The following is an 18,480-nucleotide window of genomic DNA, read 5'->3' as shown; positions in this document are numbered from 1 at the left end:
TCCAATAAGATTCAAAGCGGCCCAGCCAGGCCCACCAAAGTTCACCAAGGTCAAATGAATTCAGCAAGATCTAACAAGTTCAGTCCAAGAAGTCCAGCACAGTCAACCAGTACAGTAGGGTCCAGCAAGTTCAGCAAAGTCCACCAGGGTCCAACAAAAACCAATGGGCTTCCAAAAAACCCTCCCAAAAAAACACAATATTGCAATCACAGCTTTAACATGAACTGTTATTTGACTTTAATTAACATTTCATTGATACAAAAGCTGTACTCCTGGGGCTTTTTGGACGTATTGCTGAGCTGTGGCTTAGCACTGGAGGAATTAGTTTGGTCTCTTTCCCGACTCAAACACTCCCTTCTCTTCCTCTTGTGTTGCCAAGAATAGGCTTGCAGAAGCTTTCTTTTACCATGCCTTCTCGCTTTGTCTGAAGACGGGATCGTGATTTAATGCTACCCTATGGCCAGTTTCAAACAGCCCAACTTCAAGCCATGGTTTGTGAAGCTGGCTTGCTTGTTAGCGTTAAGCACAATCATCATTTTGGATGAGACAGCCTCTGTAAAAACATGTTGCGCTGCAGGCTTATATATTAGCAAATTAACCAGGCTTGCTTTGTGAAATTTATTAACATAGGAATAATTCTTGGTGAATATGATTCTCTTGGAAGCCTGCCAAGGCTCTTGCCTTGTGTGAGTTCAATCTCCTAGAGTGAAATGGGTCTTTGGGGAAATAGAGGAATGGTCAGCTGCACAATCAAGCTGGGGTGCTCTCCTATGCAGAAGGTTGCGTACAAGAAGGACAGAATCAAAAGAACAGCACAAAATAAAGCTCTGGCCTCCTGTATTCATCTAATTTTTAATTATTATACTGGACCTTTTTGCAGGACTACAGCACATAGCAAGCATAAGAAACCTTTCAGCTGTAATGCAAACAGAAGGAAAACAATTCCCAAATTGCATTTTAACAATAACAGTAACAAACAATGTTTCTTTCTCGAGAGTGTCATCAAATGCCTGGAAAACGCCCTCTCTAATTGTTCCGCACTCAGCAAATATAAAATGGAGAAAAATATTTTTATTCTGATCATACTACTTGTTTATCTATCCATTTCAGGAACAATATTATCAAGCCCCCCCCCCCCCCGGCCACAGTTTTGTTTAACCTCCTTAACTATGTAAAATCTCTTACCATATTGTTAATCCCAGAGGTTCATTTTCAACGGTAGATATACTGCCATGTCTCCATATTATTTCTAGTAGCTTCCATATAAACAGCCAACACATTACAATGGACCCGACCAAGTTCACACAATAAATCCATGGTGGATTTAAAATTTAATCCCAGTTTCCACCCCCTCTGCTCAGTAGACCATAAGGCCTACCGTATCTGTTTCTACTTCCTCAAATGGGTAAGGAACATTGTTACTGATTTCCTTTCATTCTTTTGTTTTTCTTGTGAAAGGGATGGGCAAAATTCCAGTGAATGTACTCCGGGACATGAGATCTGAACCACTGCGGGACATTGAAGAGGGGACAAAGGCATCATTCCTACATAATAAGCCAAAGATCAAACTGTGTCATGATTGTTTGCAACGGTACATGGTACAGAGCAGCAGTCGGCAGACATCTGTTTAGATCAAGTGTGGGGGACCTATGGCCCTCCAGGTGTTGCCATATTCTGAAGAGCAAAAAAAGAGGACACAGAGCCCCCACCCCTGGGCTAAAGCCTAGTGTCCAAGCACATGTGCAGCAGAGGCCCAGAGTTCAAATTCCAGCTAAAAGCTTCAGGTAGCAAGTGACGAGAAAGGCCCTTTCTCTGCTTGAGCCTCTGGGATAGATAGCAAGGAGGGTGTGGGGCAAGACAAACTCAGGTGTTTTATACCTGAGTCGGCATTAAGCACCTTAAGATAGAAGGAGCCCAACTCCAGGTTTATCGCTTCGGCCTCTTGTACAGCGCCTAGTGCACAGCTGGGTGGGGAGCAGCAAAACGTAAGCAGCAGTGATTTGGGTGTACAGGGTGGGAGGAAGGGCTTCTTGCCCTCACCCCGGCTGGACCCTGTGAAAGGGGGAGATGGGCGGGCAAGTCCTCTGCCACCCTCTCTCAGCTCCCAATGGCCAGACGCATGCTTCAATCTCACCCTGGGCCCACCACAGGAAAGGGAGAGGTTCAAGTTTGCTCCTCCCTGCGTAGCATCACGTCTCGCCTCACAAGGCTCCCTGAGCGGCTGAAAGGGAATGAACAAAGCGGAATCTTTTGACCCAGATGTGGAAGAAGCCAGATGTGCTGGCGACTTCGCAAGTCACCATAGGGATAGGAAAATTGCAAGAGTGGCCATAGTCTGTTGACACGGAGGAGAAACGTGGGGAACTTTCCTGTTTTCTTTCTGTTTAGTAGCATTGCCACTTACTAATGGTACCTACTAATGGTGCCAAACAAACCAAACAAACCTGGACATTTTGCCTTATTTTTTAAAAAATTGCCCGGATGGAAACCTTAACCTTGAAAAAGAGGACATGGGCTGTACAACTGAAGTGGAATTCGCACTCGTGTGCAACAAACCACTTTAAAAAAAACTTGGACATCTTGCAGCAAATAAAATTCACTAGAAAGCGTGGGATAACATATGCGGTATTGTATCATGGCCCCCAAAACAAAGGTCTCCTCAATGAGCAGCTGATGTATGACAACCCCACAAATAAATCAGGATGAATGTTCTAGAAACAGGTCATCTGGAATAGAAGTGTCCCTAGGCAATAAACAAATGGGAGTGTTGCTGAGCACATCTGGAGCCTAGAAGTTTGCTTTCAGGAACAGAAGAACTGAACTGAACTTTCACTAAAGATTGGGAGGGGGGCGGGTTTGATTCAGTTTGCATTGAAATCTGTACTTTGTGAAACAATACACAAATCAAAGCGCAGCAAACCTTCCACATTTGCACTTTTCTGAATTTTGTGTAGTAGTTCTCCAGCCAAAAATATACATACGAAGGTAGTAGTTCTGAAAACTTTCCCCTCACAGACCACTTGAAAATTGCCAAGGGTCCTGACAGACCACTTACCAGACCAGGTTTTTCTGCCTGTTGAAGAACTTGTGCTGTGCTTGATGTGCTATGATTTTTATTTATGTTTTTACAGGCTGACAACCTGAATGAAGCTCACAGGCCATGGACTGGAAACTCCTGCATTAGGATAAAGTATTTGCAAAATGCATATATTAGTGAGAAGAGCATACAAAAATGTATTGTGTGAAGGGGAAATGCATCCAAAAATGTGTATTTTAGTCAAAACTGCATATCACGAGAAATTCATATTTAATTCCAGAGAAGCGGACACGGAGCAATGAATTAAAACTACAAGAAAGAAGATTCCACCTAAACATTAGGAAGAACTTCCTGGCAGTGGAATTTGCTACCAAGGAGTGTGGTGGAGTCTCCTTCTTTGGACGTCTTTAAGCAGAGGCTTGACAGGCATATGTCAAGAATGCTTTGATGGTGTTTCCTGCTTGGCAGGGGGTTGGACTGGATGGCCCTTGTGGTCTCTTCCAACTCTATGATTCTATGATTCTAATTCTGATGATTTTTCATGAGATTTTTTTATTTCTTTGCAAATTGTTGCAGAAATGTGGAGAACTGAATGTAAGCTTGCAGAAATGAGAAACTGATAGAATTCGAAAGTCTGATTTGTCTATTCCCCAGCTTTCACACAAAAGTCCATTTCTGGTTAACTTCCATATTTCTGCAGGCTAATTTATATGGGTGAGAAAAGTCATTTTGATGGCCATTTGGGAGCCAGAAACCTGTGACCGTCTACTATGAATCAAACAGAGATCCTCTAGTTAGATCCTAATGCAATTTCTGCCCCCCGCCCCGCCCCAATGTAGGTGTGTAAAGGAAGTGGAGTGGAAATTAGGGTGCAGATATCCCCACAAAGTTTTAAAAGCCATACAGGGACTTCACTTGAAGGTGGCGGTAAAAACCCCAGACCAAGGCATGTGAGGAAACTCAGCCAAAACCTCACACACCCCTCTCTCCACCCGCACCTGCATAGAAGACACCCAATCCCGTTCCTGGGTCATCAAAGGTGACTCTAGAATGCAAGCATTTTGCTGGAGGAATTAATGTGCAGGCTGGGAAACTTAAGCACGGGCAATTAAAGTGGATTAAAGTACTCTGTTGCATAACTAATCAATTTTAAAAAGAATGGAGTTGGAAAAGTGGGATGAACAAATGATTAACAGCCATTTGTATATAAGTACCCCGCAAGCAAATCTGCACAAATGCTCGCCCAGCAGACAAATCAGACCAAATGCTCAATGAAGACTATAATCTAACCTCTGCATAAGCTTTGCACCAGAAAAGTCAGGAGGATTTTGAGGTCATCTGGAGGAGCCCAAACCAATTTCAGGAAGTGAGATTGAGAGATAAGGGGGGAAAGGGAAAGGAAACTGTGAGTCAGGGAAGAAAAATAAAACTGACCAGCGGCTGCTGACAGCAGGCGTAGAAAGGAAGCAGGCTAGCTACATAAAAGCGGGTGCTCTTTTCCTGCATTGCCAGATGACAAATCTTGAATCTGACATGGAAGGTTTAGACCCTAAGTTATCCCAGCGCTCTGAGCTGGTGGAGGTCGACGGAATCCCTTTGCTCAGTGGTGCTGCAGAAAGATGGGGTCGCATATCAACCTTTAAAGCCCGGGGGGACGACCTTCTCATTTGCACATACCCGAAAGCAGGTAAATGGGAATAAAAGAGAGATGTGGGGCATTGGCACATAGGGCGGGGGCAGGAATGGTGCTGGGAAGTCAAGGGCTATTGGCTGAAAGATGACGTCTTCTCAGGTCTCCTCTCAACACCTCCTGCCAGGGACTACTTGGACGCAGGAAATTGTAGACCTGATCCAGCATGGGGGGGACCCTCAGAAATGTGCTCAAGTCCCCATCTACAAACGGATGCCCTTCATAGAGATGCACAGCCCCTTGTTCTCACGTGAGTAAGAAAGGGAACTGCTTCTGGGAGGTGATGGTTGAGGGTGGGGTGAAGGGTTTATCTCAGCTCTGAATGTTTTTCTTTGGCATCTCAGGCTTGGAAGAGGCAGAGCTAATGCCCTCTCCACGTACACTTAAGTCTCACCTCCCGGTCCAGCTCCTGCCGCCCTCCTTTTGGGAACAGAATTGCAAGGTCATTACAGGGGGACAACTGGAGGGAGGTTGCTTAGGGGTTAATCTGAGCCAAGGATCAACACTGCTTGTTCTCTATTGTCTTTTTAAATTTTTGTGGGTAGCATTTATTTTATTGAGGTTCTTATTGTTGTGAATCGTTTTGGGAGCCCTTTGAGGCTGAAGGACAGTACTGACATGTTTTTTACATATATAAATGAGCCAAAACAGCATGCACGGAAACTGAGATTCCTGGGCTCACTTTTCTTTGTGATCTATTTCTGAAGATCATTTACGTGGCCAGGAATGCCAAGGATAACGCAGTCTCCTATTTCCACTTCCAACGTATGAACGGGAGGATGCCAGACCCGGGAACATGGGACGAGTATCTGGAGAAGTTCATTGCGGGGAAACGTGAGTAGAGGCAAAATATGGGATAGAGGAGATGGCACTGGGCCCGGAGACGGTAGTGGGGCCCACCCCAAACGCTCAGGAGAGTGGAGCCTATTGGCTATTGATCTCCTGGTCCAAGCAACAGTCTTGGCAGTATGAGGGTTCTTACACAAGGCCGCCAGGTTTAAACAGGCAGAGCAAGACAAATAGATGCTCTGTGGATGTGACTGTCAGCTCCATGCAGCACTCATTGTTTCAGCACCAGTCAACCCCGAGACTGAACTTTAAACAGAAGCTGTCCTTTAACCGAGTAGCTAGCACTGTCTTTAGTGAGAGGACCCCTCCCATTTAAAGGAGGCCTGGCTGCTTCGACGGAAATCTAAAGGACCTGGAGAGGCTGCAGTTCCACTAGGGTTTGTGAGGTGGGGGTAGAGTCCAACTAAAGCAGGCACGTCTAACAGGTAGATCGTGATCTACCGGTAGATCACTTGATGTCTGTGGTAGGTCACTGGTAGATCACTGGCTCCCTCCAAACAAGCTCAACAACTCTGGCTCCCCTAAAAAAAGTTCAACAGTGTTGGCCTGCACCCCCCCCCCCAAAAAACTGGGCTTTCCTTCTTAAAAAAAGCTCAACAAATTTGACCCCAAAAAAGGGGGTAGATCACTGCCAGTTTTTAACTCTATGAGGTAGATCGCAGTGTCTTGGGATCTAAAGTAACTACATCCTCTCTCCTCAGACCAGAGAGGCACAACAGAGCAGGTTAGCAAGTCTTGGAGAAAAGTAAATAGATTTACTTTTCATTTGCATTAACTATACATTTACATTCACGATAAATACTTCTAGTTAATCCATGTGTTACTTTACACCACACGAGAACACTGTTTATCTAACAATCTAGCCTGTCTCAGCTGAGCAAGGCCCACTAGCATGTGTGGCAAAGCAGGACCAAGTTCAGACAGGATGCAAAGCGATGTAGGGTTCAGGCTGGCTGCGAAGCAAAGGTGTGGCAGGGTTCAAGCTAGAGACACAGTGGGGCTGTGGTCTGGGGAACACAGAAATCTGAAGTTGCTCCAGCAAAGAACAAGGGGACATGGAGCCCTTATACAGTGGTACCTCTGATTAAGAAGTCAATTCGTTCTGGAGGTCCGTTCTTAACCTGAAACTGTTCTTAACCTGAGGTACCACTTTAGCTAATGGGACCTCCCGCTGCCGCCGCACCATTTCTGTTCTCATCCTGAAGCAAAGTTCTTAACCCGAGGTACTATTTCTGGGTTAGCGGAGTCTGTAACCTGAAGCGTCAGTAACCTGAAGTGTCTGTAACCTGAGGTACCACTGTACAGTAGTAGATGCAGGAAGTGTGCCCTTATTGTTAGCACCACCTTGGCAAAAAGATACTGCTCTTTGTGAACCTGCAAAGGGGTTGTTGAGTTGTTGTTTTGTTTGAATTCTGATAAAAATTGAGCTTAATACCGTATTTTTCCATCTATAAGACGCCCCCATGTATAAAACGCCCCCTGTTTTTGGAGACTCAGATTTAAGAAAATGGCCTCAGCACTATCTGTGTATAAGACGCCCCCTAATTTTTTACATAATTTATTAGGGGGGGAACCTAGTCTTATACACGGAAAAATACGGTAATCAGAATTGATTCTCCACCTCTTTACCTCTCTTTGCAGTTCCCTGGGGCTCTTGGTTTGACCACGTTTGTGGTTGGTGGAAGGCTAAGGATTCTCACCCAATTCTCTATCTCTTTTATGAAGACATGAAAGAGGTGAGCTGTTTACATATGCACTCCTTCCTTTCAGTAATTTCAACCAGGAAGGAATTCCTCTGCAATGTTCCAAGCAACCACCTGCATATAGTGAACTTCTGAAAATTAGTGTCCCAAATAAATGATAAACACAGTGAGCTTCCTTACGGCAGCTTTCCAGCCAGAATCCTCTCCATCATCAGCCTTATCTTTCCCTTCCTAGCACCCAGCCTTAGCAATTCGGAAAATAGCTCAGTTCCTGGACCAAGAACTTTCTGAGCCAGCTTTGAACTGGATTGTGCAGCACACAGAGTTCAAGAGCATGAAAGTGAATCCCATGGCTAATTACAGCACAATGCCAACTTACAACCACACTTTGTCATCCTTCATGCGAAAAGGTAGGAGTGAAAAGGACATTTTCCAGCCATAAGTGGTATGGGAGGAGAGCTATGGACAGATCATACTTTTAAAGCACATATCCACTTCCCAAAAACACTGGGAACTGAAGTTTGGTAAGGGTGCTGGGAGTTGGAGCTCTGTAAGGGATAAACTACAGTTCCCAGGATTCTTGGAGGAAAGCCTTGGCTGTTATTATACCTTTAAAGTGTTATGAAAAATGTACCCCAAAATGCGTTGCCTTTTAAGAAGGACAGACGCGGGTCGGAAGCTCCAAAATTTGCACTAAGTTCAGCTCCGCCGGGAAAATGACAGAGACCACACGATGCTGTCAGGAAAAACAAACTGATCCCTTTATTGCAGAATGCAAAGCTACAGCTGTAGGGTCCCTGCCTCTGGAAAGAAGGAAGGAACCCCGGGAAATGGTGAAGTCCCCCTATATACCCTCCTGTTCATGCATGGAAATCTCTGGACTAGGAGGGAGGGGGAGACAAGGGCGACGGGGTGCGGAGATGACTCTTCCTTTCAGATGGAGAGATGTCAATCTCTCTTCTCCTGTCGTTGATGGTGCTCCCTGTTGTTTGGCAGGAAGGGCAATCAGTCAAGATGGGTGCAGAGGTGGGGCAGTTCCTGGCGATTTCCATGGGGTGGAAGTCCGCCCGGCAGTGTTTTCCTCCAGGCCATGGAAGGGTGGGCTACGTTGAGGATGGCAATTTATTTGAATAAAGTTGTCAAGCTAATCTTTCTATTGTCCGTGTCTTCCTTCGTTGGGTATGGGACGGTGATGGGGAGGTTTCAGGGGGGCTTGGGGTCAGAGAAGGGTTGCACAGAAAATAAGTATGGAAAACATTTCTAATACATCCTGACGTATACAGTTCTAAAATATAAAACAGTGGTTTTCTAATACAAAGAGATACTAACAAACCTATTTTCTAATACAGAGGAACACTAGTCTAATTAATCAAGAGTAATACTGAGGTTGTGGTTAGGTTCTTAGGCATATAGGGAGGGACGCCTTTCAAGGGATATAAGGGGTTTCTCACATTTAAGGCACATAAGGCCAGCAGACATATAATCACAAGAAGCAAGCATATAATCACGAGAAGGTAAAAGTTCATAGCAAGTTTGTATAAGGTTTGTATAAAATGGTAAGGCTGTATAAAAATGGGCTGCGTTACTTGGTGGAGTTTATGATAATTGTCTGTGATAATTGTCTAGGCGAGGGTTGCATATGCTTGTCCTTAGGCGAAGGGGAAATGCAGATGTCTAGGCAAGGGTTGCATATGCTTGTCCTTAGGCGAAGGGGAAATGCAGAGTTTATGTTGGATTTTAGGAGGTGTTTGAATATGTTAATCCCTGCGGAGGGGGTGCGGGTCTGTGGAGGGAAGGAGAGCCAAGCTGTGGCGGCGAAATGGTGGTGCGAAGGACTCTGGGTAGCCGTAGCTGTCAAGCTGTGGTTACCCCTCTCTGTTCATTAATAATGGTGTCCTGCAACCCCCCCAATATGATTTTATAACAGTGTCCCCTCTCTGAGGCAATATTGTTGTGTAACAACCAATCATTGCCTCATATAATCGACAGTGACGCATTCTCCATTTCACTGTATGCAGCAGTATTCTAGCACTTATGGGAAAAACAAGTGGTCTATGCTTTACATTTACCAGAAGATCCACCAATATTGACTGGAAAGCGTAGTTTGTTTGTTTGTTTTTACCTTTTTGTGTGTTGTCAGGTGTCAAAGCTAGCTCTCCTCTGGTCTCACACCTCCATCATGGCACAGCAGCAACAATCCCTGGTGAATCCCCTTAGGGCTTTCATATCGACCATGTCACCTGGCACTCACCATAGCTGCCACAGGTTTGGACATGTCATGAGAGAGATGCCTTTGCCTTGGGCTTTCTATGGGATTTTTTTATTATAGGCTCTGGTCTTGCACTGTAGTAGGGAGTTGCTCAGTTACTCTTAAAGGGAGAAAGCTACTTGCACCTTGGATTCACTTGCCCAATTAGAACTGACCCAATTATAATTTATACAGCCCCATAAAAACCATTCTGAAAAGGGCACATGTCCAAATTGGTCAATTTAATTCTATAAGGAATCATTCCAGGTAAATCAAGGCATATACACCTTCTTGTATCTGCTGGTTTCATGAATCCTGAAACTGCTTCTTGGTAAAAAGAAGGCTGGCACACTACAAAGTGCCAGGTGAGATAAGGAAATGTGGTCATAAATTGATCTAAATCTCAACAATGGACTATGCAATCGCCTGATCTTTTAGAAAACATGAGTCCTCCATTGGGCGAGTCCTCCATTGGGCGTATAAGGAATAATACCACCATTGGGTGCATAAGGAATGTTACACTATACAATAACTAACTATACATAAAACATGAAAGCAATTACACACAAAAATGCCCCCCCCTTTTGTGGAAATAACATATACTTGTCAGACATAGGTCAAGGTTTCTGCAGAATATCACGTAACATAAAACATAATTATATATCAGTTGCACAATCTTGAGGGCACAGTCTAAAATAAAAAAAGAAATATCCTTGTAACTCATTCCCCCCCCCTTGTCCGTCCCATTTGACACATTTCAGCATTCCTACATAATAACACATAATGCATAAAACCTTCGCATTGTTAAGTCTACACCATTTGTATATCTTGAGGCAATTGGGTGAACTTGAGATAATTCTTGCTGCTTTTGCATGTATTTCCAACCTTGGGCACAAGGGCTTTTCTTGTCTGCCTTTGAGTCACTGGGAGGAAGTTAACAGCACTTCTAAACCTTGCTGAAACATTATAGCTAAGAGATAAAATGCCCTTCATAATTCAATTACTTAGTTTCTCAAGTCTTTTATGGGAATAAATTGTTGCGGCCACTGTGATGCATTGGCAGGTTGGTAAGGTGGTGAGGGGATGGTATTAGCATTTGATTTCCTGTAAAACATCCTTTTGAAAATAGGCCTGTAGGGGGTTGGGGCCTGAAGATATAATTAGTTAAATAATAATAATAATAAAGGGGAAAATATTCTATAAAGTTCTTCTTGGGAAGCTGCAAATAATATGTGATCATAGTTAAGCATTTTATTCATTTAAATATTATTATTATCATTCATATTTAATTACTGCTGTTATTGTCTACTCAGTCTGTTTAATTTACTTCACCTAGTTTGGCTGTGGAGGACAACAATTTTGTTAATTAGGACACAATTGATAAGTTATTAACATTTTCCATGTGTGGTTCTGAATTCTCTTGGAGGTTCGCGTATCCTGTTTGAAAGGGATTATTATTACTATTATTATTTACAGGAAAGAATGACTTAGATGCTACATTCGTATGTACAGGAAGAAAAAGTAGAAATAGAAAAAATGCATAAATAAAAACAAAATGATATTTAGATTACCACTCAAACAACAATTTTTTTTTTTAAGAAGGACTTGACACAAAAATCTCAGATTTAAAAAAAATTATTATCAAATAATATGAAGACATTATAAAGACCATACAGGTTAATATTGGCATTCCACGTGATGGACTGATGGACATGCCCCAAAATATAACAAAACAAAACACTGACATATGAGGAACCAAAATAAATAAATAAATGCTAAAACACACAATTTCTAATAATGAGCATCTCAAATGAAAATAAAGAGTAGCAATCTAAAGTTGTACAAGTATGGTTAGATTAATTTCATAGACATAATGGAAAAACTGATTTAATAAATGGAAGCAGATTATTTGTAAGCTAAAGAGAAGCGTCAAAGCCAAAGAGAAATAATAAAAGAGGAAAAAGGAAATTACTGTTTGTATCACTTCACTCCCCCCCCTTTTTTTTTTTGCTGTGGGAGAAAGGAAAAAATAAACACTTGTTACTGGAGTTTAGTCTTCTTAAAGGTTCACATATCCTTTAGAAATGTTCTTCCTGGGAAAGCTGTGAGAATAATTTTTGCATGTTAGGTTGGAACTTTGCAAGGGGGGAGGTTATGCAGGAGTTAATGCTTGGGGTGAAATGCAAATGCGAGATAAGTATCTGAAGGTGCTTCCTGAATACCCATTGGAAAGGGGGAGCAGACCCTTGGTTTGCATAGTCTGGAGTTTTTTTTCTAAGCCCTTGACTAAAATCACAATCAGTATCCTGTTGAAAGGGGAAACAAACAACAACAAAAAGTACTCAAGCGATGAAAGTACTCAAGCGATGAACTCAAAGTGGGAGTGCTGAGATATTTACCTCTGGAAAGAATTTTGCATATTAGATTTGGAATGATGGTCCAACACTTGACCCTTTTGTTTTCTCAAGTGACCCCCTGGAGTCAAAGACACATAAGGAAATTTAAACAAATTTTCCCCTGCATGGCACAGGCCCTTCAGCATTTGGTTGCTGTTTTTGTTTTGTTTTGTTTTTAACCTCCTTTTTCTCTCTATTTTTCTCTTCAAGCTGGCATAGCCTCTGTGCATGTACAAAGTTCATGATTCAGAAATCCATTGTACCACTTGAAAGTGTTGCTGGTGTTGGCTAAATTACCATTTGAATAGAGGAAGGGAAGGGTGAATAGGTTAGATTTTACACAGAAACCCAACAATTTACACTTCCACCAAACCAGCAACAAAAAGTGGTCAAATTAAATTATTTTTGGTCAGTTTAAATCCATTTCTATAGCTTTTGTGTCCTGAGATATTTCTGACACCTCTTACTTCCTGTTCCTTGCTGCTTAGGAAGCAGGCTTATAAATCTTAAACTTTAAATATATAAAACTTCAACATCCAGACAACCCAATGTTTTCACAGACAACCCAACCCAATACTTTCACAAGAAAGCTGCAATAAAAGTTTGGTCAAATTAAACTCCTTAATGAAGTCATGGCACTAATTAGCCATGTTTACTGTACTATATAAACATCTCATACCCCAGGCAAAATAAATCTTGATTTGCCCCCTTTATCTACAGGGTTCGGGGTGAATTCGTAATTGCAAATGTTTTCGTTTGTTTTTAATTAATTTATTACAGCCATGGCAGACTAAATTCTCTGCCCCCTTATCTATGGGTGATATGGCCAGAGCAGACTTAATGATATTCAACATTCTCACTCATCTCAGCCTCACCATCTTCCAGACTAATTCTTCTGGCCTTTATGTACAGGGATGGTCAAGGCTCATTCTGCTTGATTATGAATTTGTATGTGCTTGAACTGTTGGGTGGAGTTTTGCAGTTAAAAAATAGCTGACAATATGGTGGGGGGGGGGGGAAAAAACACCAGACATTCATTTCCAATGTATGATATACCATCTCTACCTCTTTCTAAGTGGCACCTCAAACTCTTCATGCCAAACTTTAAAAATCTGTCTTTCCATCCTTCTCCACCAAAGAGTAAAGCTTGACTGAATTCAGGCCATTTCACTAAGCCACCAGAGTTTAAACTCACTTTTCAGTGCTTGAGTAATCTAGTCCACCCCTTCTGAAATATGGGGATCTCAACACTATCACCGCCCTTAGGATACACATACATTTGAGTACAGATGCCTGACTGGGAAGGAAACACGGGCTATGCCCTATCACGGAAGCACACGTGTGTACTAAGGGAAAAATAAGGAAGGGGAAGATTAAAAGTACCAACGTTATATAGAAGCCTTTAGCAAATCTTAAGATTGGATAAAGATTGGGAAATGTTCAAGACTTTCATATGTGCTTAAACTTTAAACCTTAATAGAGAAAGTGATAAAAACTTATATAATCACTCCATAACAACAATGACACTCTTGTTCCAACTCTGAAAACCAATAATCTTTCCTTGCCAGAAAGCAGAGCTGGGCTGAATTTCAACCCATCACCACATCAGACACATTGCCTTTCACATAGCTCTAAAATGGAAGTTAGAAGGGACCCTGAGGTCATTTAGTCTAACCCTCTAAGATACAGGATTCACAAGATTTGAATGAAAATACCAACTTTATACAGAACCCTTTAGCAGATGAGTTTTTTTCCTTAAGAGACTGATATCAGGAGCCCGACAATAACCCTTCTGTCCAACACAATCAAAGTTAAAACTAGACTCAGATAGACAATTCCTGGCTATGGAAGCTCTACTTTTGACAAACAAATCACCTTTATAGGAATAGCTGTTCAATTTTCCTTTAGTCAATATTCCTCTAGTCACTTGGAGAAAGACTCCCCTTTGTAGCCTCTCTCAATAACAACATTTGCACACCTCATTCTCATATTTATCATGTTTAAGATTGATTGGTTCAACATTGTTTCTTTATACTAGAAATTTAAAACAAGTTGGCAGTTTTAACTATGCACACTTAAGAAGGCAGTCTATGGATGTTGTGGCCAATCTAAACACAACCCCACAACATTTCTAAACATTGAGTACATCTCTTATCCACTTATAGCTGGAGTTTATGAAGTGAATATTTTCAAGTTTCGAAATTTTTTTCAAAGCATTGAGCAAGCATTTTCAAAGTTACAACTCTTTATTTTCTTCCATCCTGCCCCTCTTTTCTGTTGAAAAATGGGTAGGTACACACACACACACCTCTTTATACTTTTGGAGAGAGAAAAAAAACCCTTCTACAGCCTCTTTAAAACAAACCTTTACACACTACTTCCACTCTTTTTAATATTTGCCATGTTTTTGGGTTGATCAAGCCCTTACATAAAAATTATTTAAGCAAGCTTGCATTTTGTTTTGGTTTTTCCTTTTGTTTTGTTTTTTAGACCCTGAAACATTTCTTAAATACAATTGGAGGCGTTTATCAGAGTTCAGACGGGAAGTAAGCTCTCCTTGGGCTTATTTCTCCCCTGAAGCCTGCAGAGTTGTCTCTTTGGACAGGGGTGCACCCATTTTTGCCCTGGTCAGTCTCCGAAGGGGCACTTGCGCAAGTTCTAGCCCTGGGCAGTCTCCGACGGGGCTGTGGGGTCTCTCGGGGTTCTGGGGACTCCTTGGGAACGTGGGGCACGTCTAAGGAAAGTGGACAGACTCCGATAGGAAAGTGGACCGACTCCGATAGGAAAGTGGGCTTGGGAAGGTTTGCTAAAGGGCTCTCTAAGGGAAAAATGGGGTTTGGAAAGTCTCCTTAGGAAAACGTTCTAGGAAAGTGGGCACACTCCGAGGAGGACTCTTATTCCCACCCACAATTTAATAGTGCCACAGCAATCTCCCTGCCTCTTGCTCTCTAGACTCAGGTCCTACTGAATGCTTGCCTACGCAATGCCAGATCGGACCTGAGGAATGAAAAGTAGGAAAAGGGAACGGGCGCACTTGCAATCTCTGGTCATGGGTCATACCTAACAAAAGGTCGCCATGGCAGAGGGGCGTCTTCACCCGGGATAGCTAAGCGAGAGAAGGAAGAGTTGCCAAGGCTCGCTATCTGGGCAAAACTCCGACGGACAACAAGCCTTGGGGAGGAAAAGGGCAGCCGCAAAACCTCCAGCCTGGGCAGACTCCGACGGGCTTTGGGCTTTTTGGCTATGAAAAATAGGAAAGAGTTTGATTGCTGTGACAATTCCCACCCCGAAAAGCCAATTTCCCTATTGATACTCACGTCGCAGCGCGCTGCCTTCTTTTCCTGAAGCTTGATCACCTCGCGACAACAGGAGAAGAAAAATCTTGTAAAATCAACCCCCACGGCCGTCTGGATCCTGTTTGTTTTCCCTGTGTGGTCCCGCTAAGGATCCCAGTTAGGCCAGAACTCCAGGGACAGTCGGGGAAGGGGATCCCCCCTGCAAATGGCTGGGTGCGCTTGGGCTCCCCAACCACGGCGCCCCAAGAGTACGGCTAAACGGAGCCTCCTGCCCTGGCTCGCCATATTGTTATGAAAAATGTACCCCAAAATGCGTTGCCTTTTAAGAAGGACAGACGCGGGTCGGAAGCTCCAAAATTTGCACTAAGTTCAGCTCCGCCGGGAAAATGACAGAGACCACACGATGCTGTCAGGAAAAACAAACTGATCCCTTTATTGCAGAATGCAAAGCTACAGCTGTAGGGTCCCTGCCTCTGGAAAGAAGGAAGGAACCCCGGGAAATGGTGAAGTCCCCCTATATACCCTCCTGTTCATGCATGGAAATCTCTGGACTAGGAGGGAGGGGGAGACAAGGGCGACGGGGTGCGGAGATGACTCTTCCTTTCAGATGGAGAGATGTCAATCTCTCTTCTCCTGTCGTTGATGGTGCTCCCTGTTGTTTGGCAGGAAGGGCAATCAGTCAAGATGGGTGCAGAGGTGGGGCAGTTCCTGGCGATTTCCATGGGGTGGAAGTCCGCCCGGCAGTGTTTTCCTCCAGGCCATGGAAGGGTGGGCTACGTTGAGGATGGCAATTTATTTGAATAAAGTTGTCAAGCTAATCTTTCTATTGTCCGTGTCTTCCTTCGTTGGGTATGGGACGGTGATGGGGAGGTTTCAGGGGGGCTTGGGGTCAGAGAAGGGTTGCACAGAAAATAAGTATGGAAAACATTTCTAATACATCCTGACGTATACAGTTCTAAAATATAAAACAGTGGTTTTCTAATACAAAGAGATACTAACAAACCTATTTTCTAATACAGAGGAACACTAGTCTAATTAATCAAGAGTAATACTGAGGTTGTGGTTAGGTTCTTAGGCATATAGGGAGGGACGCCTTTCAAGGGATATAAGGGGTTTCTCACATTTAAGGCACATAAGGCCAGCAGACATATAATCACAAGAAGCAAGCATATAATCACGAGAAGGTAAAAGTTCATAGCAAGTTTGTATAAGGTTTGTATAAAATGGTAAGGCTGTATAAAAATGGGCTGCGTTACTTGGTGGAGTTTATGATAATTGTCTGTGATAATTGTCTAGGCGAGGGTTGCATATGCTTGTCCTTAGGCGAAGGGGAAATGCAGATGTCTAGGCAAGGGTTGCATATGCTTGTCCTTAGGCGAAGGGGAAATGCAGAGTTTATGTTGGATTTTAGGAGGTGTTTGAATATGTTAATCCCTGCGGAGGGGGTGCGGGTCTGTGGAGGGAAGGAGAGCCAAGCTGTGGCGGCGAAATGGTGGTGCGAAGGACTCTGGGTAGCCGTAGCTGTCAAGCTGTGGTTACCCCTCTCTGTTCATTAATAATGGTGTCCTGCAACCCCCCCAATATGATTTTATAACAAAAGTATGTTGTATAGTAGCAGAAGGAAACAGCATGCATTGAGGGGGGCCTTCTAAACTGTTTCCCTTGCCTGCAGGCACCGTGGGAGACTGGAAAGACTACTTCACAGTGGCTCAAAGTGAACGGCTTGATGATCTGTGTGCCCAATTATTAAGGGGCAGTGGCCTGACCTTCCGCACTCAGCTATAAGTACCCCTCTGTGCTCTTCATCAATCCCATGCCTGGAGCTTGGGCCTGCATTAAACAACATAGACCAGTAACCACAAGCAAGGACCACATAGGTTGTGCGTGTTTGTTTTGAAATTTACCTTTAAAAAAAGAAATCAATGATTTGTGAAATAAAATGATTGTGTATGCTCTTTATTAATTCCAAACTGAGAGTGAAGAAGAAAATAGCTAATCTTGCATTATTATTTATGTCCCCCTTCTTTCCAATTAGGTAACCCCAGGGGACAGATTTAGGGTTTAACCATTTTAACTTTGCAACAACCCTATCCTGAGCCCTGAGGCAGGCAGGCTGTAGTACTGAAGAGTGGAAAGAGAGGTGTAAGATAAGTTTTGTTTATAGAAAGTGGCTTTGTGGGGTGTTATATTGGATTAGACGAAGTGAGTATTGCTTTTATATAGCGGATAGATGAAGAATCAGAAGTTCTTTATTTTCTGAATCATGTTTTTCTATCTTTCGCTTTTAACTTATTTTCTGTACTGTTTATTCTTTCTTTCTTTTTCCTACTCTATTTCTCCCCCCTTTATGTTTTTGTTGTAGCTATTTAAAAGACTTGTTTTGGTTAAAAAAGGGAAAAGATAGTATGTTTTGTAATTTTCTCTATAAACCTTTAAAAACTGTTGAAAGAAAGAAAGAGAAATATTTAAGGCCTGAAGCCAGCAGATCTTTGCCTTCTGACCTGGATGTGCTAGGCAGTGATATTGCTGGTTTGGAGTGCCATTAAAAGTACTGAGACCAAGGTGTCTTGAACTATTCCCTGTTCATCACCTCACTAGCCACCCTGCAAATCCTCTCCCCCTTAGTTAGGATTTGCCCCAAAGAGAAAAGCAACTAGAGGAACAGGCTTTCCCTTACTGGAGAGAGGGGCAAAGGTCGTGTTCACTCCCTGCCACCATGACCCACTGATCTTTCAGACTGTACAGTACTCTTATTTTAAGTGTGTTTGGAACAGGCTTGTGTTTGATGGCAGGAATTTGCTGTCACGTTCGAAGATGTTCTGTGCTTTGTGTGTGAGAGAGAGTATAAGAGAGCTACATTTGACTGGTCATGATGTACAGGGCACAAGCATGAAAAAGGATAGGAATATGCAGAAGACCATTTTCAGGTAACCTAGTCTTGAGAACTAGTGTGCAGTGGTTAGTGTGTTGGATTAGGACAGGCATCCCCAAACTGCGGCCCTTCAGATGTTTTGGCCTACAACTCCCATGATCCCTAGCTAACAGGACCAGTGGTCGGGGAAGATGGGAACTGTAGCCCAAAACATCTTGAGGGCCGAAGTTTGGGGATGCCTGGATTAGGACCTGGGAGATCAGGATTCAAATCCCCACTTGATGCTCATTTACAAATAATACCTTTACATTTTTATTTATTTCTTAAAGAGCTCAAGCTGTTAAAAAACGTACCTTTGCATTAAGGACTCACCCAACCCCTCAATACAG

The 18,480-nt window shown here is 43.0% G+C and overlaps 1 protein-coding gene across 3 annotated transcripts; it reads left to right on the top strand.

Annotated features, from left to right (window-relative positions):
- The first annotated feature begins 4,431 nt into the window (after positions 1-4,431).
- On the top strand, positions 4,432-17,007 carry LOC118095346 (sulfotransferase 1C1). 3 transcript variants are annotated; one of them, XM_035136530.3, is made up of 7 exons: positions 4,432-4,724; positions 4,855-4,977; positions 5,072-5,169; positions 5,435-5,561; positions 7,218-7,312; positions 7,515-7,689; positions 16,892-17,007. In XM_035136530.3, the coding sequence occupies exons 1-7, from the start codon at positions 4,550-4,552 to the stop codon at positions 17,002-17,004; spliced, it is 906 nt and encodes a 301-aa protein (XP_034992421.2). In that variant the 5' UTR covers positions 4,432-4,549; the 3' UTR covers positions 17,005-17,007. The 3 variants fall into 3 exon arrangements, with proteins under 3 accessions (XP_034992421.2, XP_060137563.2, XP_088512470.1); XM_088656344.1 differs by having other exon boundaries at positions 4,469-4,724; positions 4,830-4,977; XM_060281580.2 differs by lacking the exon at positions 7,218-7,312 and having other exon boundaries at positions 4,435-4,724; positions 7,522-7,689.
- The last annotated feature ends 1,473 nt before the right edge of the window (positions 17,008-18,480 follow it).

The sequence above is a fragment of the Zootoca vivipara genome, chromosome 12, assembly GCF_965207765.1.
Source record: "Zootoca vivipara chromosome 12, rZooViv2.hap1.1, whole genome shotgun sequence".
Lineage (NCBI taxonomy): Eukaryota > Metazoa > Chordata > Lepidosauria > Squamata > Lacertidae > Zootoca > Zootoca vivipara.
The sequence above is the reverse complement of the archived record's forward strand: the minus strand, read 5'-3'. Positions and strand labels throughout refer to the sequence as shown.